The following is a 24,244-nucleotide window of genomic DNA, read 5'->3' as shown; positions in this document are numbered from 1 at the left end:
GGTGCGCCCTTGCCCGAGGGCCGGCTGAGCGCGGGCGGCGCAGCGTGGGCCCTGCGGGCGCTGCACGACCGCCGCAAGTTTGGGAGTTACACTAGTTGGCGGGGGAGAGGCCGGGAGCGGGCCATGGAGGAGGGCCGGGGGTCGTCGCCCACGGCCGAGTCGGCGCTGGAGAAGAACGTGGCGGAGCTGACGGTCATGGACGTGTACGATATCGCGTCGCTCGTGGGCCACGAGTTCGAGCGGGTCATCGACCAGCACGGCTGCGAGGCCATCGCGCGCCTCATGCCCAAGGTCGTGCGCGTCCTGGAGATCCTGGAGGTGCTGGTCAGCCGCCACCACGTCGCTCCCGAAATGGACGAGCTGCGCCTGGAGCTGGACCGTCTGCGCCTGGAAAGGATGGACCGCATCGAGAAGGAGCGCAAGCACCAGAAGGTGGGTTGCTAGCGGCCTCGGTCTGCCCATCCGCGCATTGGGACCACCGGGACCTAAGGGCCCTTCGGCTTCCGGCCACGGTGAGTGCACACGTGTGTATACGGGGACTAGAGGAGACCCGACTGGATGAGAGAGGCAGGGGAGGCAGCCCCTGGCATATACCACTGGTAAGATTACGTTTTCTTGAGTCAGACCTGAGTTCCAGTTACACCTTTATTATTTACTAGCTGTGTGCCCTTGGGCAGATTACTTAACCTCTCTGTGCTTTCTTTCCTCGCCTGTCAAACAGTGATAACGCGAGAACTCACCTCAGGATTTAAGAATTATTTGGGATGATATATGTAAAGTGCTTAGTTATTATTATTCTTTTCCAGAAATGAAATAAACCCTCGTGTTGGCCAAGAAGAGGTGACTCCAGGTCCCTTTCTTTATCCCACCCCAGAATCCCACAGACCAAAGTGGGTGTGACCTCCAGCCCCTCAGCTTACTGACCCCCGGGCTCTGGGTTCAGATTCGCAACTTTCTTCTCGGTTTGTTGATGAATCTGTGCCCTGTGGCTTTACCCTCCTTGATCTTATCTTTAATCCTCACAGTACTCTGTTATCTTCATTTTACAGATGAGGAAACTGAGGGTCAGAAAAAAAGAAAAACCACTGCCATCGAGTTGATTCTGACTCATAGCGACTCTATAGGACAGAGTAGAAGTGCCCCATAGGGTTCCCAAGGGTGTAAATCTTTACGGAAGCAGACTGCCACATCTTTCTCCTATGGAGCGGCTAGCGGATTCAAACCACCGACCTTTCAGCTAGCAGCTGGGTGCTTAACCACTGTGCCGCCAGGGCTCCTTGAGAGTCAGAGTTGGGGGAGGGATTTGTCCCAATTTGGTGGCAAAGGAGTCTCAGCCTGTTTGAATTGGGGAAAGGGCTGACATGGAGCAACATTAAGGCTGAGTCTCTGCCCTGGGAGACCTGGTCCCTGGCCTTATGAGTTGTCGCCTCCCCCACTGGGCCGGGAGTCCAGACGAGGTGTCTGGGGAAGGGGAAGTAGGGGACATGTGGTTTCCGGCCTCAACCTCAGCCCAGGGAAGCTCCTGATAGATCCTTCAGACTGAGAATAGGAGGAAAATAAATACCTTTCCTTGTGGGGATCTAGGTGCCTGATCTGACTCTGGCTTGCTGTGTGGCCTCAGGAAATGGAGTTGGCCTCTCTGAATCTCCCTGACAGGCCATCACCTACTGTGTACTTTGATGGATCAGCAGTTTTTCAAAGAAAATCGCCAAGGCTGTGTAGGCAGCATTAATTGAGGGCAGATCTGTGGGTGGTTAAGGTGTGGTGTTTGCTGAGGGGTTTGTCCTCCTGGGTCCTTATTCCCTGGGGTCAGGAAGGAAACTGAAGCTCCGAAGAGTTAGACAACATTTCCAAGGTCACACTGGGAGGTTGAAAATGCTCCAGCCATGTAATTAACGTGAGGCTTCTAAGACCAGGGACTTTGGAGATAAACAACTTGGTTGCAAACCCCTACCAGTCTCAGGCTGTGTGATCTTGGGCAAGTCACCTAGGCTCTCTGTGCCCCAGTTCCCTCAGCTGTAAAATGAAAGAACAATACAGTAATATCTCGTAGGATTGTGACAGAAGGAGCCCTGGTGGCACAGTGGGTAAGCACTCAGCTGCTAACCGAAAGGTAGGCAGTTCGAACCCACCAGCCACTCCGCCGGAGAAAGCTGTTGCAGTCTGCTTCCATAAAGATTTACAGCCTTGGAAATCCTGTGGGCATTTCTTCTGTGTCCTGCATGGTCGCTATGAGTCAGATCGACTCGATGACAGTGGGTAGGGTTGTGAGGATTAAAAGAGTTAAGAGATAAAAAACGATCAGGACACTGTCTGGCCCATCCATGGCAAGAGCTTGTCAAGTGTAAACTACAGGGAAACCCGTGAGAGCCGGACTTGACGGGACTGCCTTGTTTTTCCAGGTCTCGCAAGTTTTCCGCCTTTGACAGGTGCAGTCTTACCACTATTTTAGCGCTCTCTATTAGTGGAAAATATTTGAGTTTTCCTTCCCTGACAGGTTTCTGACTGACACAGGTTCTGCTTTCAAAGGTTTTACTGTATTATTTTGAGGTATGGAGAAGGTGTCACTGCGGTGCTCCTAGGCTGGGACTGGAGACCCCACACTGCCTACCCAGTGCACCTTATCTTGACAACCCTTTCACGGTCTCTCCTCGAAGGTCAGGGAGGGCAGGGACCTCTGAAACCCTCATATGTAGCTGCCTCTTGAAGACAGCTGGGGGATGGTCTAAGGGGCTGAGCCCAGGTCACACAGCAAGTCCTGGCACCTGTGTCCCCACCTGGTGTTGCTCTGTTCTGCTGCAGCCAGGCTGGGAGGCAGCTCTCGGAGCCATCAGAGGACCCCGGGCCTGGACTCAGATGGAGTTCCCCAGCCAGCTGCACTTGTTGCTTCTGGAACACTTTCGGCCAGGAAGTAGACACCCTGCATTCAGAGCCAGGGCTTATTTGTAAACACTGAGGGCAACCTCATAAACTGGAGGACAGTATCCTTCCTTTCCTACTCCAGCCCCAAACCAAAACCCAAACCAGTTGCCGTTAAGTCAGCTCTGACTCATGGTGACCTCATGTGTGTCAGAGTAGAACTGTACTCCATAGGCTTTTCATGGCTGATTTTTCGGAAATAGATCACCAGGCCTTTCTCCCAAGACACCTCTGGGTGGATTCGAACTGCTAACCTTTTGGTTAGTAGCCTAGCACATAACCGTTTCTGCCACCCAGGGACTCCACCATAGCCCCCAAAAACCAAACCAAACCCATTGCCGTCAAGTGGATTCCAACTCATAGCGATCCTAAGGACAGAGTAGAACTGCCCCATAGGGTTTCCAAGGAGCAGCTGGTGGATTCCAGCTGCCAGCCTTTTGGTTAGCAGCCAAACGCTTAATCACTGCACCACCAGGGCTTCCCACTTTAGCCCCAGTCCCCCTTATCTCAGTGTTCTTGGGGCTAAGGAAGGAGAGAAACAGAGATTCCCCTGAGTTTTTTCTGCGGCTTCAAAGGCCCTTCAAGCTGATATTTCCACAGAGTCGTCTTAGCACATCCTTAGCCTGTTTTTGTGGAGAACATATATGGCTCCAGTAAAGCATGCACCCTGCTTTCTACCAACTCCACTCTGGACAAAACCCCAGACTCACTTCTGCTCTTCTCTCAGACCCAGATCACAGCAATGTGATGCTCTGCCATGGTGCTCAGTGTGCGGCAGTCTTTATGGGGTACAGCACGCAGAGGGCCCTCTGAGGTGGCATGGGTGATGCAGAGAGTGAGAAAGCTGGGTCCTCACTGAAGGCGGCAGGCGGATGATGGGAAGATGGAAAGACACACAAACAGACATTAGAGAACAGTAGCCGTGCAGGGACATGGGATGGGAGGTAAACAGCATATGGTTCATTCATTCATTCAACAACAAATATATTTATTGAGCATCTACTACATGCCAGGCACTGTTCTGGGCCCTGGGGAGACGGCAGTGACCAAGACAGACAAGGTTTTTGCTTTCATGGACCTGAACTTTGAGTGCAGTGCTGTTCAATGGAAATATAAGGTGGCTTGCCACGTTGATAAAAAGAAACAGGTGAGATTAGTTTTAATAATATATCTTATTGATCCCAGCATATCCCAAATATTATCATTTCTACATGTAATCAATGTAAAAAAGTACTGACTTTTTTTTTTGTAATTTGTTGTTATTGAGAATATACACAGCAAAACACACACCAACTGAACAGTTTCTGCATGTACCATTCAGTGACATTGATTACATTCTTCAAGGTGTACAACCATTTTCACCCTCCTTTTCTGAGTTGTTCCTCCCCCATTAACACAAACTTACTGCTCCCTAAGGTTCCAATCTAGTCTTTCAAGTTGCTGTTGTCAATTTGATCCCATATAGCTAATTCTTAAAGGAGTATACTGCTCAAGGCAGACATCGTTTTCTAGGTAAGCTAAACTATTGTTTGGTTTTAAGAAGACTTCAGGGAATATTTTTCATTTAAGGTATAAATATTATCTCAGGGCAGTAGTTTCAAGGCTTCATCCAGCCTCTGTGTCTCCTGAAAATCTGGATTCCGTGGGAATTTGAAATTCTGTTCTGCATTTTCCCCCTTTTGATCAGGATTATTCTATAGAATCTTTGATCAAAATGTTTAGTAATGGTAGCTGGACACCATCCAGTTCTTCTAGTCTCATACTTATCACGTCTAACATTCTTTTCTTCATACTAAGGTTTTGAAATCTGGTACATATGTAACCCTTACCACAGGTCTCAGTTAAGATCAGGCACATTTCAAGTGCTCATGGCTACTCATGGCTTTTGGCTTCCCCTGTGGTACAGTGCAAGTGTTTCATGAGATAGACTTTTTTAAGTGTAAAAAATTTCAGGTTATGATAAATGCCATAAAGAAATAAAACAGGGAGATATGAAAGAGATTGACCAGGGTGGGCCTGGTAGATGAGGTAACCAGGAAGATTTCCCCAAGGAAGTGACAGCTGAGCTGTGGTCTGAATGAAGTGCAGGAGCCAGCCATGGAGAGCTCTAAGGGAGGAGCATGGGAGGCAGGAGCCACAGCAAGTGCAAAGGCCCTGGGGTAGTGATGCAGTTGGTGCGTTCAAGGAACACAAAAAAGGCCTGTGTGGCTGGAGCAGACTGAGCGAGGAAGGGATGTGGAAGATACCAGGGGTCTTATCATGGTGGGCCTTGTTGGCCAAGGTAAGGAGTTTGAGAACTATTGGTGCTGAGAGAAGGCAAAGGAGATGGTCGATCAGGGCTAGCTTCCTGAAGGAGCCTTTGTAGCTCTTATGGAGACAGAATTAAATTCTCCACCATCAGCACAGAGACAAGAACCAGTTCCACCAGCATCCATTTCAGTTCACTGGGAGGGGGAAGAAAAGAGCCAAGTGTGAAACTCAGTGTATTGAGTTTCCTACGGCAGCGGTAACAAGTGACCACAAACTTAGTGGCTCAAAACAACACATATATTATCTTACAGTTCTGGAGGTCAGAAGTTTGAAATGGATCTCAAATCAAGATGCTGGCAGGGCTGTGTTCCTTCTGAAGACTATAGGGGAGAATCCATTTCCTTGCTTTTTCTAACTCTTAGAGGCCACCTGCATTCCTTAACTCGTAGCCCCTTCCTCCACCTTCAAAGCCAGCATCACAGCATCTCCAAATCTCTAACTCTGACCTCTGCTTCCATCTTCACATCTGCTCTGACTCTGCTGCCTCCCTTTTACCTTTTAAAGACCCTTGTGGGTACATTGGGCCCACCTGGATAATATAGGCTAATCTCTCGTCTCAAAATCTTCGCCGTAATCACATCTGCAAAGTCCCTTCTGCCATGACAGGTAACATATTTGCAGGTTCTGGGGATTAGGATGTAGACATCTTGGGGGCCATTCTTCTGCCAGCCACAGTGGGTTACAGCTGACCGATACTCACTGCACCCTCTTGTGCGCTCAGCCTGTGCCAGGTGGGAGCAGGAAGGAACAGGGCAGGAAATGCCTGACTCGGCTTCCAGCCCACACCTGTGCGGGGAAGGCTACACGCCCACGCCAGCATCCCAGCACCACTTCCGCCGTCACTCTTGCCCTTCACTCCCCCTCGTCCGGTGACCTTGAACCAGCTGCGTGGATACTTAGTTATTACCTATCATTTCCCCAGTGCGGCTGGCTTCCTGACAAAGCAGGGGATTTAGGAATTTATTTAAAAGATGATCAGAGGCGATGCTGAACATCCGGCCCAGGTGCTCCGGAGGGACAGAGATCAGCAAACATATCCTTGGCGCTTCTTGGGTGCCAAGCACTATTCCAAGAGCTTTACGTATATTAACCATTTAATCCTCACAGCAACTCTTGGAGGTAGATATTACACTATTTTCCTCATTTCTGAGGCACACAGAGGTTGAAAAACTTGCCCAAGATCAGCCATCAGCTAGGAAGCGGAGAAAACAAGGTACAGTCTTAAGTCAGCAGGCTTTAAACTACTGTACTCTACCGGCCAACAGTGAAGTGTTTCCTGAAAGAGCTTATGGTTTTACCAAATATTTTTTTTTTGTTGTAGCGAGATTGTTACAACAGTTACAATACTTGTACTTGCATTGAGTATAATTCACGTACCGTACAGTTCACCCATGTAAACTATACAGTTTAGTGGTTTTTAGTATATTCACAGAGTTGTGCAACCATCACCACAATCAATTTTAAAACATTTTTATCACTGTGGGAAAAAAAAAAAAATCCCTGACTCCTTAGCAGTCACCCCTGTCCCCCTGACCCTCCAATCCCTGACAGCCACTAATCTTTCTGTCTCTGTGGATTTACCTGTTCTGGATACTTCATGTAAATGGGATGATACACTATGTGGTCTTTTTTGTCTTGGCTTCTTTCACTAAGCATAATGTTTTCCAGGTTTGTCCATGTTGTAGCAGGTAGCAGGACTTCATTCCTCTTTATGGCTGAATAATATCCCATTGTAGGGATAGATCGCATTGTATTTAACCATTCATCAGTTGATAGGCATTTGGGTTTTTCTGCTTTGTGGCTGTTATGAAGAATGTTGCTGTGAATGTTCATGTATGAGTTTCTGTGCGGACATCTGTTTTCATTTTTCTTGAGTATGTATGTACCTAGGAGTAGAATTGCTGGGTCATATAGTGATTCTATGTTGTACCTTTTGAGGAACTGCCAGACTGTTTTCCAAAGCGGCTTCACCGTTTTGCGTTCCCACCAGTGATGTACGAGCGTTCCAGTTTCTCCGTTTTCTCGCCAACACTTGTTATTGTCAGTCTTCTTCATTATAGCTGTCCACAGAATGCTTACAGTGGACTGATGTTCATCGTCACATCAACCCTGTGAGTCTTTAGATTAAGGCTCTTCAGCTGAGGCTCAGAGTGGTTAAGTGAGTTGCTCAAGACCCCTTGGAGAGCCAGGTGGCCCTGACAGCCTAGAACATTCTCTAGGTCTTCGCAACCTGTTTTTCCCCTGGAGAGAGGTGTGCCCTCACTGAGGGTATCTGTCCAAAGATCAGGGGACGTGATCATACCTGGGGCTGCCCACCCACTCTGTCTCCTCTTTAGGTAGTTAAAAGGTATGGTGCCAGCTTTGTGGTTACTCGTGGGGCAGCTCTAACCAGTCAAGGTCCCAGCAGCATAAATGCAGGTATCTGTCCAGAGGAGCCCTGGTGGCACAGTGGTTAAGGGCTCAGCTGCTAACCAAAAGGCTGGCAGTTTGAATCCACCAGCCACTCCTTGGAAACCCAATGGGGCAGTTCTGCTCTGTCTTATAGGGTCGCTGTGAGTCAGAATCGACTCAGCGGCAATGGGTTTCAGCCCAGAGGAGGGACACCTTATGTCTCACACAGGTGCCATATAGGCTGGTGGAAGCTTAGTCTGCCCACCTGCCCCATGCCTGGTTCTCATGGGGGAGGGAGCAGGACTGAGGGGTGGTGGGCGAGGCTGCTGCCCTGGGCAGGCTCTCACCCATACTGTGCTCGCCTTCACAGGAGCTGGAGCTCGTGGAGGACGTGTGGCGAGAGGAGGCGCAGGACCTCCTGTCCCAGATAGCCCATCTGCAGGAGGAGAACAAACAGCTCCTGACCAACCTCTCCCACAAAGACGTCAGCCTCTCTGACGAGGAGTTCCAGAGGCACGAAGGTATGGAAGGACAAGGTTGCTACTGCTGGTGTCACCCGAGGAAGTCCTGGGTGGTGCAAACAGTTAAGCACTTGACTACTAGCCGAAAGGTTGGCGGTTCAAACCTACCCCACGGCACCTTGGAAGAAAGGTCTGGCGATCTGCTTCCGAAAGGTCACAGCCTTGAAAACCCCATGGAGCAGTTGCACTCTGCATACACACGGGGTCACCATGAGTCGGAATCGACTTGATGGCAATTAATAACAACAATTGGTATCATCCCCATCATCAGTAATAGTAATGATGATAATAACCACCTCTCAGTGTGCGTGTGGGGCTTTCTAGTTTCCTCAGCCTTTTTTCTCATATTGTCACAATGATTTGGGCCACAACTCTGCCAGAGAGGAATTTTTTAGCCCCAGTTTACAGATGAGGAAACTGAGAGTTTCATTCAACAGACTGATACAGACTGATATACATTAGGCTGTTTGGCACTGGGATTACATTGTGGACAAGACAAAGATCCTGCCCTCATGAAGCTTATGTTCTAGTCAGTGGAGATAGACAATAAAGTTTTTTTTTTTTTTTTAATTATGCTTTAGGTGAAAGTTTGTAGCTCAAGTTAATTTCTCATACAAACATGTATACACATATTGTTTTGTGACATTAGTTGCAATCCCCACAATGTGACAGCACACTCCCCCTTTCCACCCAGGGTGCCCCGTATCCATTCGACAAGTTCCTATCCCTTCCTGCCTTCTCATCCTGCCTCTGGACAGGAGCCGCCCGTTTGGTCTTGTGTATCTGATGGAACTAAGAAGCACACTTCTCCCGTATATTATTATTTTGATTTTTAAATTTATTATTATTTTTAATTTTTTTTGTTTATTGTTGTGCTTTCAGTGAAAGTTGACAATTCAAGTTAGTCTCTCATACAAAAATTTATTCATACATTGTTATGTGACCCTAACTGCTCTCCCCATACTGTGACAGCAAACTCCTCCTTTCCACCCTGGATTTCCTGTGTTCATTCAACCAGCTCCTGACCGTCTCTGCCTTCCCATCTCTCATGTGTATTATTTTTTGTTTTATAGTCCTGTCTATGTCTGAAGAGTGGGCATCAGGAATGGTTTTAGTTCTCGGTTAACAGAGCGTCCGAGGGCCATAGTTTTGGGGATTCCTCCAGTCTCAGTCAGACCATTAAGTCTGGTCTTCTTACTAGAATTTGAGTTCTGCACCCCACCCTTCTCCTGCTGCATCCGAAACTTTGTTGTGTGCCCTGTTGGGGCGGTTATTGGTGGTAGCCGGGCACCATCTAGTTCTTCTGGTCTCAGGCTGGTGGAGGCTCTGGTTCATGTGGTCCTTTAATCTCTTAATATTTTGCTTATGTCTTTGGCTTTCTTCATTCTCCTTTCCTCCGAATGGGATGAGACCAATTGATGCATCTTAGATGGCTACTTGTGATGATAAATATTTGATCGTTCCCAATGGTGAGCAGTGCTTTGGAGGAAATAAAACGGAAGGATATGATAGTGACTGGGTGGGGTGCTTCTTTAAATACTGTGGTCGGGGAAGGCCTCTCTGGAGGTCACGTTTGAGCCCTGTGGTGTGCTGGAGTGAGGGAGTCAGCCATGCAAATGTCTTGTCGGAGGACAGTGAGTGCAAAGGCCCTGAGGCACGAGTGAGCTCGGTGTGTTTGAGGAAAACCAAGAAGGCCAGTGTGAGTGGAGAAGGTGATCGAGGCAGAGGGGTGTTGGAGATGAGGTCAGAGGGGTCAGCAGGGGTCAGATCAGGTAGCCCCTTAGAGGCTAAGTTTGGACTTCGTTCTAAGTATGATAGGAGATCTGAGACTCTTGTCACAGGCACGTGTGTAAAAGTGACCCACCCAGGATGACAACCCACACTGGAATGCACTGGAGCCTGCAGCTGTCATTCATCCTACTAATGGTTATCCAGAACTTTCTGCACGTCAAGCCCTCTTGGCTGTGGGGCTGTGTTAGATCTCTACCCTGCGACAGTCTTCCCTCCTAATTGGAGGTTGCCTCTTGCAGCGTTCCCCCAAGAAATTTCAAACCCATTTCCTGAGTCTGAGGAAAGCTCCTTGGGTCCCCATACAAGCCCTCTTCCTTATGTTTGTATGCTTGTGGGCTGGTGGGGTGAGGGATGGACTTGTGGGGAGCACCTGAAGTTCAGACCTTGTGGTTATAACCCTGAGAATAAAGTAGACGCACTGATAAGGAGTGCAGGGACCAACAAAAAAGAAAAATTTGATCTGGTGCTGGAATTACCTTTGCCTTGGATTTTCTTTGCTGAACTGTGACTAGTGCAATTAAAAAAAACAGTTTTAGTGGTTATAAACACTGGTTTTAGAGCCAGACAGCTAAAGCTTGAATCTTGACTCTGCCTGCCGTGTGGCCTTGATCAAGTCACTCAACCTCTGTGTGCCTTACTTGCTCTCATCTCATAAGGTTGTCATGAGGATTAAATGAATTAATACATGTAGACTGTTAGAATAGTGCCTGGTACATAGACGACACTTAGCAAGTGTTTATTATTATTTTATATTAGTTTTATTAGTTTATATCCATTTTATATTAGTTATATTAATTATTATTGTTACTGTTATTATGAGATGTTGTTATCTGGAGTCCCTGGGAGGTGCAAACAGTTAATCCGCTTGGCTGCTAACTGTAAGGTTGTTGGTTTGAGTCCGCCCAGAGACGCCTTGGAAGAAAGGTGATCTACTTCCAAAAAATCAGCCATTGAAAACCCTCTGGAGCACAGTTCTATCTGACACACGTGAGGTTGCCAGCAGTCGGAGTTGACTTGACAGCAACTGGTTTGGATTCGTTTTTTTTTTCCAGATGGTTGCACAACTTTGTGAATACACTAAAAACCACTGAATTATACCCTTTAAAAATAATAATAGGTAATATTTTAAAAAGGGAACAGAAATAAAAAGAGAAATGCACCCACAGTCATGCTGGGAGATTTTAGCATGCCTCCCTTAGTAGCTGTCTCAGTCATCTAGTGCTAAAATATCACAAGCGGATGGTTTTAACCAAGAAAAATCGATACTCTCAGTCTGGGAGGCTAGAAGTCCAAATTTGGGTGTCGGCTCCACGGGAAGGCTTTCTCTCTCTGTTGGCTCTCAAGGAAGGGCCTTGTCATCAGTCTTCCCCTGGAGTAGGAGCTTCTCAGCACAGGGACCCTAGGTCCAAAGGACGTGTTATTCTCCTGACTCTTGTTTCTTGGTGGTATGAGGTCCCCCTGTCTCTCTGCTCGCTTCTCTCTTTTATAACTCAAAAGAGACTGGCTTAAGACACAACCTGATCTTGTAGATTGAGTCCTGCCTCATTAACACAACTGCCTCTAATCTACCTCATTAACATCACAGAGGTAGGATTTACAACACGTAGGAAAATCACATCAGATGACAAAATGGTGGACAATCACATAATACTGGGAATCATGGCCTGGCCAAGTTGACACACATTTTGGGGGGACACAATTCAATCCATGACAGTAACTGATAGAATAAATTGGAAAAAATGAAGAGTACAGATCCAGAATATGATGGGTTCATGAAGCCAGTACGCTCTGTTACTGCTCTGCCTGCCTCTCCCTATACCCATCTGTGGGTGTGGAGGGCTATAGCCCCAGGAGCTTCTGGCCCAGTGAGCCTCTGGAGACACGAGGGAGGCAGAGTAGCAAGGGAGGTGGACCTGCCCTGGCAGGCAGACATGGACAGACTGGGGTGGGTGTGCACAGACACACACCCCCCACACCTGCCCAAAGGCCCTCTCAGAACTGGACTCGGGTAGGGGCGAAATTTGAATTTCTTCCATCAGAAATGTTTAAGAAGGCAACCAACTGCATACCGCCAGAGACTGGAATTCAGAGCTGAATCACGACAGAAAATGCATTAGGCATTTTGGTTAAAAATGCTATCATGAAAGTAGGCCTTAGCCTGGGGAGTTCTAGAGCCCTGGCCCCAGTTTCCTCCAGCCTCAGGACTTGAGGCCATTGGTGTTATTCTTATGTTTTTTAACATTTTACTTTCTTGAAAAATATAATAAATACATGCATGTGATTTTTAAAAAAAGTCAAATATGCCAATGTGATGGTAAACATCTTTCATATATTTGATCACATCGCCATCCAGAGGGAGGGCTTTGCTTTGTCTCGGCTGCTTCCCAAATCCCTGCTGGCTTGTTACGTGACAGCCCAGGGTACACAGCTCAAGACGACAGTAACTGGCATCTAATCGGCATCTCGCGTCAGGCCAGCTCCTAAAGGGTTCACTCTGGGAGGTTGCTCCGGGCTTTGCACGGGTGGTGGCCTCCCCTCCTGGTGGAGACACTGGGCAGATGCCAGGCATGCCTTTCATGCTTATTTTTATTTTGAATGGGAAACTGTGGGAACACAACAAGGACAAAAACATGTCTCCCACCTGTTGTATGAACAGGAATTGGGCAGAGGGGTCCCTAGGAGAAGGTGGAGCCCTCATTTAGTTAACTGAGGGTCAGGCACCACTTTGGGTAGGTACCAGGTAGAGGCCTGGGGTAGACTGAGGGCTTAGGGGTGCAGTCGCCTGGGTCTGGTGCGGGTGATGAGTGTGGGGGAGGGGACAGCCTGCTCTGAAGAGGGGGCCTTCACGGAACAGCGTTGCTTCCTTAGCAGTTGCACTCGGCACTGTGTTCGGGGTCCCCACCATAGGGATGGAAAGAAAGGGGGCGCATCCCCTGCAAAAGTATGCTCAAGAGTCTGTGAAAAAAATTCTGAGGCTTTGGAGGAACATCTTAGTCACAAGAGAGAACACCTGACCACATGGATGTTTTCTGAGGGGTTAAGCTTACGACGGGGGACGTTGGTGGTTCCGTGGTAGAATTCTTGACTTCTATGCAGGAGACCCGGGTTCAGTTCCCAGCCAAGGCACCTCATGTGCAACCACCACCTGTCTGTCAGTGGAGGCTTGCATGTCACTGTGGTGCTGAACAGGTTTCAGTGGAGCTTCTGGACTAAGATGGACTAGGAAGAAAGGGCTGGTGATCTACTTCTAATAATCAGCCAATGAAAACCGTATGGATTACAACAGTTTGATCCCAACCGATCATGGGGATGGCGCAGGACCAGGCAGTGTTTCGTTCCATTGTACACAGGGTCGCCATACACCAGGAGCCGACTTGACAACAGCTAACAACGAAAAAGCTTAGGATAACACTGTCCAGCAGAAGTGTAATGCAAGCTATGTGTATAAATTTGAATTTTCTGCAAGTCACGCTTAAAAGAGTGAAAAGAAATGGGTGAAATTACTTTCAGCACAACCTTATTTAATCCAATAGATCTGAAATAGTATCCTTTCAACATGTAATCAGTGTAAAAAATTATTAATGAGGTATTTTACATTCCTTTTTTATAAGTCTTTGAAATCTGTTTTATGCTTATAGTGCAATTTGATTACTTTTCATGGCTGAATATTCTTCCATTGTGTCAACAGACCACACTTTGTTTATCCACTGATCTGTTGATGGACACCTTTTGGCCACTGGGAACAATGCTGCAGTGAACTTCGGCACACAAGTGTCTGTTTGAGTCCCTGCTTTCAAGTCTCTTAGGTATATACCTAGGAGGGGAAAGACAGTGAAACCTTTGAGAGCGGAACTCGCCAGACTGCCTTCTTTATCCGGGTTTTCCAAGTTTTCCGCCTTTGACGGCTCAGTCTGACCACTTTCTATTTCTTGTTTTAGTGGAAAAGATTTGAGTTTTCCTTCTCCAGCAGGTTTCTGCCTTACGCTGGTTCCGGCTTTCGCAGGTTTTACCATACTCGCTAATTCTGTGTTTAGCTTCTTGAGCAACCGCCAGACTGTTTTCCACTATCGCAGTCTTCTGAACAGAGACACAGGATTCCGCTGTACGGTCCTTCCTCCTCTGTGTAACCATTCCCTAGCTGATGGACGTTCTAGTCGTTGCCAGTTCTTCACCGCCACAGACGCCGCTGCTGTGACCGTCCTTGACGTCCCACTCTGTGCCCTGCTTGAGTGTCTCTTTAAGTAGAGATCCCAGATGCTGAGTTGCTGGGTGACTAAACGATTGATTAGAACTCTGCCAGCTTTTACCAGTGTCTGTGAGTCTAATAAAAGCACTTAACCTTCTTTTCATTTTTCAAAGCACTTTTCTATCCACTCTGGAATTTTATCTTAGCAGCAGCCTAGGAAGCAGGGAGGACTGGTATTTCCATTTTGTGGGCCAAATAACAGCTGACTCTTAGGGGCTCTTAGACAGACTCTCACTTTGCAGGCCAGGCCTGTTGTAAGCACTCTTCACAGATTAACTCATGTCAGACTCACACGGTGAGGGCAGTGGTGGATCCAGGGGTAGAATTCTCACCTTCCATGCAGGAGACTTGGGTTCGATTCCTGGCCAATGCACCTCATGCACATCTACCACCCGTCTGTCAGTGGAGGCTTGAGCATTGCCGTGATGCTGAACAGGCTTCAGGGGAGCTTCCAGACTAAGACAGACTAGGAAGGAAGGCCTGGCATGCTCCTTCCAAAAATCAGCCAGTAAAAACCCTGTGGATCACGGTCTGATCCACAGCCGATCATTGGGATGGTGCAGGACCGCGCAGCGTTTCACTCCTTCATGTGTGGGGTCGCCGCGCGTCGGGGGCTGGCTCGCCAGCAGTCTACAACAAGCCTCACCCGAGCCCTGTGAGGTGGGTGCGTCCACGTTATCCCCACTTGTAAGTGAGAAAAGTGAGGCCAAAGGTAAATGGCAAATCCAGGCTTTGAGTCCCGGAAATCGGCTTCTGACTGTCGGCTCTTCACCGTCTGTTCTGCGGCCTCAGAGTTTTTACAGATGGAACCACTGATGCCCATAGAGGTGAATGATGTCGCTGGGTTACAGATCCAGGCTTTCCTCAGCTTGCACACCCCCCACTCCCCAGCTCTTCTTCCCTTCTCCAGAGCTGAATCTGCTCTGCCCCGGGATTAAGCGTGCCCCGCCTGTCATGCCCCCAGCTCGGAGCCTGGCACAGGACAGGTGTTCAAAGAGCAGACAGTGAAAGCTTTCTTGCTTTTTCACAGGTTCTGCCCACACCTGACGTTGGCCCCACCCACACACACAGTCTGAGGAGCACTTTTTTGGGAGAGTTTAGCACTGCCCTCTTGGCCCGCCAAGGCCCAGGCACCATGTGGCTGCTGTAACAAAGAACCACAAACTGGGTGGCCTAAAACAAGACTGTCTTCTCTCACGTTTCTGGACTTCTGTTGTTGTTGGGTGCAATCAAGTCAATTCCAACTCACAGTGACCCCAGATGACAGAGTAGAACTGTCCCATAGGGTTTTCTAGGTTGTACGGGAGCAGATTGCCAGGTCTTCCTCCTGTGGAGTGGCTGGGTGGGTTTCAGCCAACAACCGTTTGGTAGGCAGCTGAGCACTGAACCTTGCGCCACCAGGGCTCCTTTCTGGAGTTGTAGAAGTCCGAAGTCAAGATGTCAGCAGGGCCACACTCCCTCTGAAGGCTCTAGGGGAGGATCCTTTGTCTCTCCCAGCTGTGGGTGACTCCTGGCAATCCTTAGAGCCCCTTGGCTTACTACTGCATCACGCCAGTCTCTGTCTCCATTGTCACATGGCTGTCTTCCTCTATGTGTCTCAGTGTCCTCTCCAGTCATATTGGATTAGGGCCCATCCTACTGATCTCATCCTAACTCTATTACATCTTGCAAAGACCCTGTTTCCAAACAAGGTCACAGTCAGGGCACCTGAGATCTGGACTTCAACGTGTCTTTTTTGGGAACATAACGCACAACACACTGCCTTGCAGCAGTGGCTCTGGGGGGGGGGTACAGGGACAAGGGAGAGACCAGCACCCAGGAGCCCCTAGATGACCCTGTGACCTCAGTCCAAGCCTCAGGGTCCCTTCTAGGCCGAGTGCTTCGTGGCCTGGAGCTTCCTGCAGCAGACTCCAGCAAGGGAGCATCCTTTGAGGATGTTGGGGAGGTGGTGGTGGAGGCGGCTGGGAGGAGGAGGAGGAGGAGGAAGAGGGGAGCCAGTCTCAGGGAAAATTGCCCACTTGATAAGCTCCAAGTGGAGCCGCAGGCGTAATCAGCTCCTGATGCACTTAAACAGAGAAGCGATGGCTCTCGCCTCCTGAAAGGCTGCTCTGGAGGCTGCCTGTGCTCCTGCTCGGGCCCCACCTGCCTCTTTAGGGTGCTGAGGGGTCCCCGGAACTCTGCCTTACGCCTCCTCAGCCAGTAGCCCCCGTGTCCCAGCATTGGTGCTGGAGGCCTGTCCCCTCTCGCTCCCCACCTGAAGCTGGAGATAAACAGCGTTGGTGCCGATGGGAGACCCTCCGTCACCCCTTGTTATCCTTTAATTTTTTTTTAATTGAGGAATAACTTACTTAGAGTAAGAGAACAGATTTTACTGCACAAAGCTACGACTTTTTGCTTGTGTGTTCAGGTGAGGATGTAGAATATTTCCAGCACCCCAGAGTGCTCCTTATAGTCCCTTCCCAGACAATACCCCAACCAAAACCAAAAAACACATTGCTGTCAAGTCAGTTACAACTTATATCCTGTGGGACAGAGGAGAACTGCACCATAGGGTTTCCAAGGCTGTAATCTTTATGGGAGGCAATGCCACATCTTTCTCCCTCGGAGCAGCTGGTGGGTTCGAACCACAGACCTTTAGGTTAGCAGCTGAGTGCTTACCCACTGCGCCACCAGGGCTTCTTAATACCCCACAAAACCAAAAAACCAATCCCACTGCCGTCAAGTTGATTCCGACTCATAGCATCCCTATAGGACAGAGCAGAACTACCGCATAGGTTTTCCAAGGCTGTAAATCTTTACGGAAACCAGCTACCATGTCTTTCTCCCGAGTACCCCACAAGGTAGCCCCAAGTTCGACCACTGTCATCATCGATTAGTTCTGCCTGGTTTCGAACTTTATACAAATGGAATCATATAGTGTGTACTTTTTAAAAATTGAGATGTAGGGCACAAACCGTAAAAATCGCTCTGTTAAAGTGTACAGTTCACTAGTTCTTAGTACAGTGAAACCAGTGAGAGCTGGAACTCAACAGGACTGCCTTGCTTTTCCGGGTCTCGCAAGTTGTCCGCCGTTGACAGGGTGCAGTCTTACCACTTTTCTGTCGCTCTCAATTACTGGACAATATTTTAGTTTTCCTTCTCTGACAAGTTTTCACCTTACACAGTTTCTGGCTTCTGCAGGCTTTACTGTCTATTCACAAAGCTGTGTAACAATTACCACTGTCTAATTCCAGAATATTTTCATCTCCCCAGAAAGTCTCCCCTCCCCGCAGACCCTGGCAACCACTGATCTCTCTGTTTGTATGGACTTGCCTCTTCTGGGCATTTTATGTAAATAGACTCCTACAATATGTGGTCCTCCGTGACTGGTTTCTTTTCACTCGGCGTGTTTTCAGGGCTCGTCCATGTGGTAGCATGTATCAGAACTTAACTCCTTTTTATTGCTAAATAATATTCCGTTGTGTGTATCGACCACATTTTGTCTGTCCATTCATCCGTTGATGGACATTTGAGTTGTTTCTACTTTTTTGCGGTTATGAATAACACTGCTGTGAACATTCACGTACAGGTTTTTGTGTGGACATGTTTTCATTTGTTTTGGGTACATAACTAGGAGTGGAATTGCTGGGTCCTACGCTCTTTCTCTGTGTAAGTTTTTTGAGGGACTGCCAAACTGTTTTCCCTAGCTGTTGTACCGTTGTACACTCTCACCAGCCACATATGAGGGTTCTAATTTCTCTACATCCTTGTCAACACTTGTTTTTTGTCTGTCTCTTTTTATTATACCCATGTAGTGGGTGTGAGGAGTCTCGGGGTGTTGCACATGGTTAACACACTGCTAACCAAAAGGTATGAGGTTCAGGTCCACCCAGAGGAGCCTTGGAAGAAAGGCCTGGCGATCTACTTCTGGAAAATCAGCCATTGAAAACGCTATGGAGCGCAGTTCTACTCTGAAACACATGGGGTCTCCCTGCGTCAGAACCGAGTCGGTGGCAACTGGTGTTAGTGGGTAGATACCCAAAAGAATTGAAAACAGGTACTCAAACAAGTACACGTACATGCATGTTCACAGCAGGATTATTCACAATAGCCAAGGGTAGAAACAACTTATATGTCCACCAACAGAAGAATGGATAAACAAAATGTGGTCTAGCCATGCAAAGGAATATTCTTCAGCTATACAAAGGAATGAAGTTCTCGTAACGTTCTACAACGTGGATGAACCTTGAAAACATTAGACTGAGTGAAAGAAGCCAGATACAAAAGGTCACACATTGTCTGATCGTATTTATATGAAATATCTAGCTTAGGCAAATTCATTGAGACAGAGTAGATGAGTGGTTACCAGGGGCTTAGGGGAGAGGGGGGATGGGAAGTTATTGCTTATTAGGTACAGAGTTTCTGTTTGGGGTGATGACAAGTTTTGGAAGTTTGATAGTGGTGAAGGTTGTACAATATGGTGATTATAATTCATGCTACTGAATTGTACAATTGAAAATAGTTACAATGGCAAATTTTATGTTATATATTTTACCACAGTTAAAAAAAGAATGTCTGAGATACTTACTATAGGTCCCTGGTGGTGTAAGCAGTTTGCACTTGACTACTAACGTAAAGGTTGGTGGTTCAAACTCACCCAGCAGCACCACAGAAGAACAGCCTGGCAATCTGCCTTTGTAAAGGTTAAGCAAAGAAGATCCTATGGAGCAGTTCTGCTCTATAACGCATGGGGTTGCCGTCAGTTGGAAATGACTCAGTGATAACGTGTTTTTAAAACACTTACACGCTAGGAAGGCAGTAAGCGGGGTTGGGATAGGGAGGAACTGGCTGGGTGGGTGGGGGGGGGGCCAACTTAGATTGGGTGGTGAGGGGAGAACAGGCTTCTGTGAGGAGGGGACGTTTGAGCTGAGGCCTGATGAATGAGGGGAGAGTCCTGGGGGGTCAGAAAGCAGGAACTGCAGGCAGACGTGGGAATGAGCTTGGGAATGAGCATGGAAGGATCCAGGACCAGGAAGCAGACTGCTGTGGGGGAGAGAGCGTGAGTGGAGAGTGGAGGGGAGATAAGGTTGGGGAGGAGGCAGCCCCCAGGGACCATGAGGCCGTGGATGCGTTGGAGGATTTCAGTGGAGCAAGGAGCTGGGTTCACCTGCTGGCCTCGCCCACCACCCCCCAGGCATGTCAGAGCGCGAGCGGCAGGTGATGAAGAAGCTGAAGGAGGTAGTGGACAAACAGCGGGACGAGATCCGCGCCAAGGACAGGGAGCTGGGCCTGAAGAACGAAGATGTCGAGGCTGTAAGTGCTCTCCTGCCGGCGGGTACCAGGGTGAAACTGCTTCCTCCCTTTACCGGACCCCTTTTCTCCCCCTCAATCTCATTCCCTGTGCTCTGTGGGGTGGGAACCTGTCTGCAGGTGGGTGGATCCGGCCCCAAAACAGCAGGTGGGAGGATGACCCTACGCCACATTCTTCCCTAGAGAAGCAGGAGGGAACGTGGCACTGCCCACTGACCTCTTCCCATCCACACCCTGCAGGGTCCTGCCAGCCCACTAGCCTCTCCTCTGAGTGCTGAAGTGGCCAAGCTCACCCCCTTGGTGCCCCTCGTGAGCTGGCCAGCATGGTCCAGGCTGCTGCAGAAACCCATACGGTAGTACCTCTGCCTGATTAGAAAAGCGCGCCCTTTCTCAAGGCATGTTACTTCCATCTGTTGGCAAGCTGTCGTAATATACTAATTCTGCCAAGACACTTACCTCCCACCTGTTATATAGTTATTATAATAAATACACAGATCATTGTCTCTGCTGTCAGCAGAGTTTTAAGAATGTGAGATTTCAAACTAAGATGTCCACAGTAGGAATGGCACACCCTTCGACGTTTTGCACTTGTGCAGTGCACAGCCTGAGCTACGGTATGTGGCAGCCCTGCCCAACGGCATCCCCTCTTTCTGCAGCTGCAGCAGCAGCAGACCCGGCTGATGAAGATTAACCATGACCTTCGGCACCGGGTCACAGTGGTGGAGGCCCAGGGGAAGGCCTTGATTGAACAGAAGGTGGAGCTGGAAGCAGACATGCAGACTAAGGAGCAAGAGATGGGCCGCCTGCGGGCAGAGCTCGGGAAGCTTCGAGAGAGGCTGCAGGGCAAGCTCAGCCAGAATGGGGAGGAGGAGCCTGAGGTGAGCAGGAGGTCGGGCGGGAGGGTAAGACTGCGGGGTGGCTCGAGGCAGGGCGGGCTGTGTCACTTTCCCCATCATACCTGAGGAAATGGGAGGCCCAGAGAAGGCAAGCTACTGGCCTGAGGACACACAGCTAGGTAGAGGCAGAGCTGGGCCTAGAACCCCAGACTCCCAGCATTCTAGCCAAGGGTACCCAGCTCAGTGCTGGTTTCGGTGCACCTGCTACTCATTCATTCATTGAAATAATTGTTGACTCTGTGGCAGGCAATGGGGATAAAATGGTGAGAAAATACAGACTTAGATCCTGTCCTCATGGAACTTAAACACTTTTGTATGGAAGGTGGACATTAGTCAGCTAATCACCCAAAACCTCTGCCCCACCAATTGCATTCCTAGGTATGTACCCAAGATAAAGGAAAATGTATTTCCACACAGAAGCCTGTACACTAGTGCTCATAGCAGCATTATCCTTAATAGCCAAAAAGTAGAAACAAGCCCGTGTCTATCAGCTGATGAATGGATAAATATAATGGAATATTATTCAGCCATAAAAAGCAGTGATGTTCTGATACATGCTACAGTGTGGATGAACCTTGGAAACATTCTGCTGAGTGAGGGAAGTGAGTCACAGAAGGCCACGTAGTGTACGATACCATCTGTATGAAACATCCAGAGTAGGCAAATCCATAGAGACAGAAAGCTGACTAGTGGTTGCCAGGGGCCAGAGGAGGAGAGAATGGAGAGTGATTACTAATGGGTATGGGTTTCTTTTTGGGGTGATGAAAGTGTCCTGGAATTGGGTAGTGGTGATTGTTGCATGACATCATGAATGTACGCTTTAAAAGGGTTAATTGTACGGTATGTGGATGTCTTCATTTTCCAGGGCTGTTAAAACAAAGTACCACAGACTGGGTGCCAGAAAACAACAGGAATTTCTTGTCTCACAGTTCTCGAGGCCAGAAGCGCACATTCAGGGTGTCCCTGAAGAGTCATGCTCTCTCCAGAGGCTCTGGAGGGAATATCTTCCCTTGCCCCTTCCAGCTTCTGGTAGCCTCAGGCATTCCTTGGCTTGTGGCTGCATCACTCCAATGTCTGCCTCCATCTTCCCTCTGTGTCTACCTGTGATTCCCTGCCTTTTCTTATGAGGACACCAGTCATACTGGGTTAGGGCCTACCCTATTACAGTATGACCTCATGTTAACCAATTACAAAGACCCTCTTTACAAATAAGGCCACATTCATGGGTACTGACGGTTAGGACTTCAATGTATCTTTTTGGGTATACAATCCAGCCCATAACAGTGAATTCTCTCTCAATAAAAAAGAGTGACTTATGTAAGGAAGAGGTGGTGGTGCCATGGTCCCCGTGACTAAGGGAGGTGCAATAGTGTGTGGCTAACTACATGGATTATAGAGCCGGACTGCCCAGGTTCAAATCCAGCCTCTGCTACTTGGATTAGTTTTTTAGCCTCTTTGTACCTTGGTGTCCTGATCTCTAAAATGGGGATAATAATAATACCAGCACCTAACTTCAGAGAGGCATAGCTTCTAGCATCACTGCAACACACAAACCACCACAGTACGACAAACTGACAGACGAGTGGTCAGATTTGAAATACCAGCAGGGTCACCCATGGTGGACAGGTTTCAGCAGAGCTTCCAGACTAAGACAGACTAGGAAGAAGGACCTGGCAGTCTACTTCTGAAAAAACTGGCCAGTGAAAACCTTATGAATAGCAGCGGAACACTGTCTGGTGTATAGTGCTGGAAGATGAGCCTCTCAGGTTGGAAGGCACTCAAAATACAACTGGGAAAGAGCTGTCTCCTCAAAGTGAAGTCGACCTTAATGACATGGATGGAGTCAAGGCTTTGGGACCTTCATTTACTGATGTGGCATGACTCAAAATGAGAAGTAGCTGCAAACATCTATTAGTAATCAGAATGTGGAATGTACAAAATATGAATCTCAGAAAATTGGAAGTTGTCAAAGACAAAATGGAATGCTTGAAGATCAGTATCCTAGGCACTAGTGAGTTGAAATGGACTGGTATTGGCCATTTTGAATCAGACAATCACATGGTCTATTATGTCGAGAATGACAAATTGAAGAGGAACAGCATTGCATTCATTGTCAAAAAGAACATTGCAAGATCTATCCTGAAGTATAATGCTGTCAGTGATAGGATAATATCCATACGCCTACAAGGAAGAACAGTTAATATGACTTGTTCAAATTTATACACCAATCACTAATGCCAGAAATGAAGAAACTGAAGGTTTTTACCTACTTCTGCAGTCTGAAATTGATCGAACGTACAATCACGATGCATTGATAGTTACTGGTGATTGGAATGTGAAAGGTGGAAACGAAGAAGGAGCAGTAGTTGGAAAATATGGCCTTGATGACGGAAACGACATCGGAGATCACATGATAGAATTTTGCAAGACCAACGACCTATGCGTTGGAAATACTTTTTTTCAACAATATAAACGGAATCTATGCGTGTGGACCTCACCAAATGGAATCCACAGGAATCCAGTTGACTACATTTATGGAAAGACATGATGGAGAAGCTGGATATCATCAGTCAGAACAAGACCAGGGGCCAACTGCAGAACAGACCATCAGTTGCTACTATGCAAGTTCAAGTTAAAGCTGAAGAAAAATACAAATCCACGAGAGCCAAAGTACAACCTTGAGTTTATCCCACCATCTCAAGAATAGATTTGACGCATTGTACACTAATGACTGAAGACCAAGTGAGTTGTGCATTGACATCAAGGACATCATACATGAAGAAAGCAAAAGATCATTAAAAAGACAGGAAAGAAGGAAAAGATCAAAGCGGATGTCAGATGAAACTCTGAAACTTGCTGTTGAACATAGAGTAGCTAAAGTGAATGGAAGAAATGATGAAGTAAAAGAACTGAACAGAAGATTTCAAAGGGTGGCTTGAGAAGACAGAGTAAAGTATCATAATGAAATGTTCAAAGACCTGGAGTTAGAAAACCAAAAGAGAAGAACGTGCTTGGTATTTCTTAAGCTGAAAGAACTGAAGAAAAAAATCAAGCTTTGAGATGCAGTATTGAAGGACTCTACCGGGTGCAGTGGTGAAGAGTTCAGCTGCTAACAAAAGATCAGCAGTTTGAATCCACCAGCCACTCCTTGGAAACTCTACGGGGCAATTCTGTTCTATCCTGTAGGGTTGCTTTGAATTGGAATCGACTCAACAGCAACAGGTCTATGGGCGAAATATTGAATGACACAGGAAGCATCGAAAGAAGATGGAAGGAATAGAGTCACTGTACCAAAAAGAATTGGTCGATGTTCAAGCATTTTAGGAGGCAGCATATGATCAAAAAACCAATGGTATTGAAGGAAGAAGTCCAAGCTGTACTGAAGGCACTGGCAAAAATCAAGGATCCAGGAATTGACAAAATATCAGTTGAGATGTTTCAACAAATGGGTGCAACGCTGGAAGCGCTCACTATTCTATGCCAAGAAATTTGGAAGACAGCTACCTAATCAACCAACTGGAAGAGATCCATATTTGTGCCCATTCCAAAGAAAGGTGATCCAACAATGCGGAAATTATCGAACAATATCATTGCTATCACACACAAGTAAAATTCTGCTAAAGATAATTCAAAATGATTACAGCGGTACAACAACAGGAAACTGCCACAAAGTCTAGCCGGATTCAGAAGAGGATGCGGAATGAGGGATATCATTGCTGATGTCAGCTGAATCTTGGCTGAAAGCAGAGAATGCCAGAAAGATGTTTCCCTGTGTTTATTGACAACGCAAAGGCATTCGACTGTGGATCACAACAAATTATGGATAACAATGCGAAGAATGGGAATTCCAGAACACTTCATTGTGCTCATGAGGAACCTGT

General features: G+C 47.7%; 1 protein-coding gene across 1 annotated transcript in view; it reads left to right on the top strand.

The window, feature by feature from the left end:
- The first annotated feature begins 123 nt into the window (after positions 1 to 123).
- Positions 124 to 24,244, top strand: part of RILPL1 (Rab interacting lysosomal protein like 1) — a 45,249-nt gene continuing 21,128 nt past the window's right edge. Inside the window, exons 1-4 of the mRNA XM_004384989.1 lie at positions 124 to 432; positions 7,991 to 8,141; positions 19,352 to 19,470; positions 20,124 to 20,345. Of these exons, the coding sequence (XP_004385046.1) occupies positions 124 to 432; positions 7,991 to 8,141; positions 19,352 to 19,470; positions 20,124 to 20,345 (801 nt within the window). The remainder of the gene's footprint in view (positions 433 to 7,990; positions 8,142 to 19,351; positions 19,471 to 20,123; positions 20,346 to 24,244) is intronic.

The sequence above is a fragment of the Trichechus manatus genome, unplaced genomic scaffold (genome assembly GCF_000243295.1).
Source record: "Trichechus manatus latirostris isolate Lorelei unplaced genomic scaffold, TriManLat1.0 scaffold00131, whole genome shotgun sequence".
NCBI classification, from domain to species: Eukaryota; Metazoa; Chordata; class Mammalia; order Sirenia; family Trichechidae; genus Trichechus; species Trichechus manatus.
This window is presented reverse-complemented; position numbering and strand designations above follow the sequence as displayed.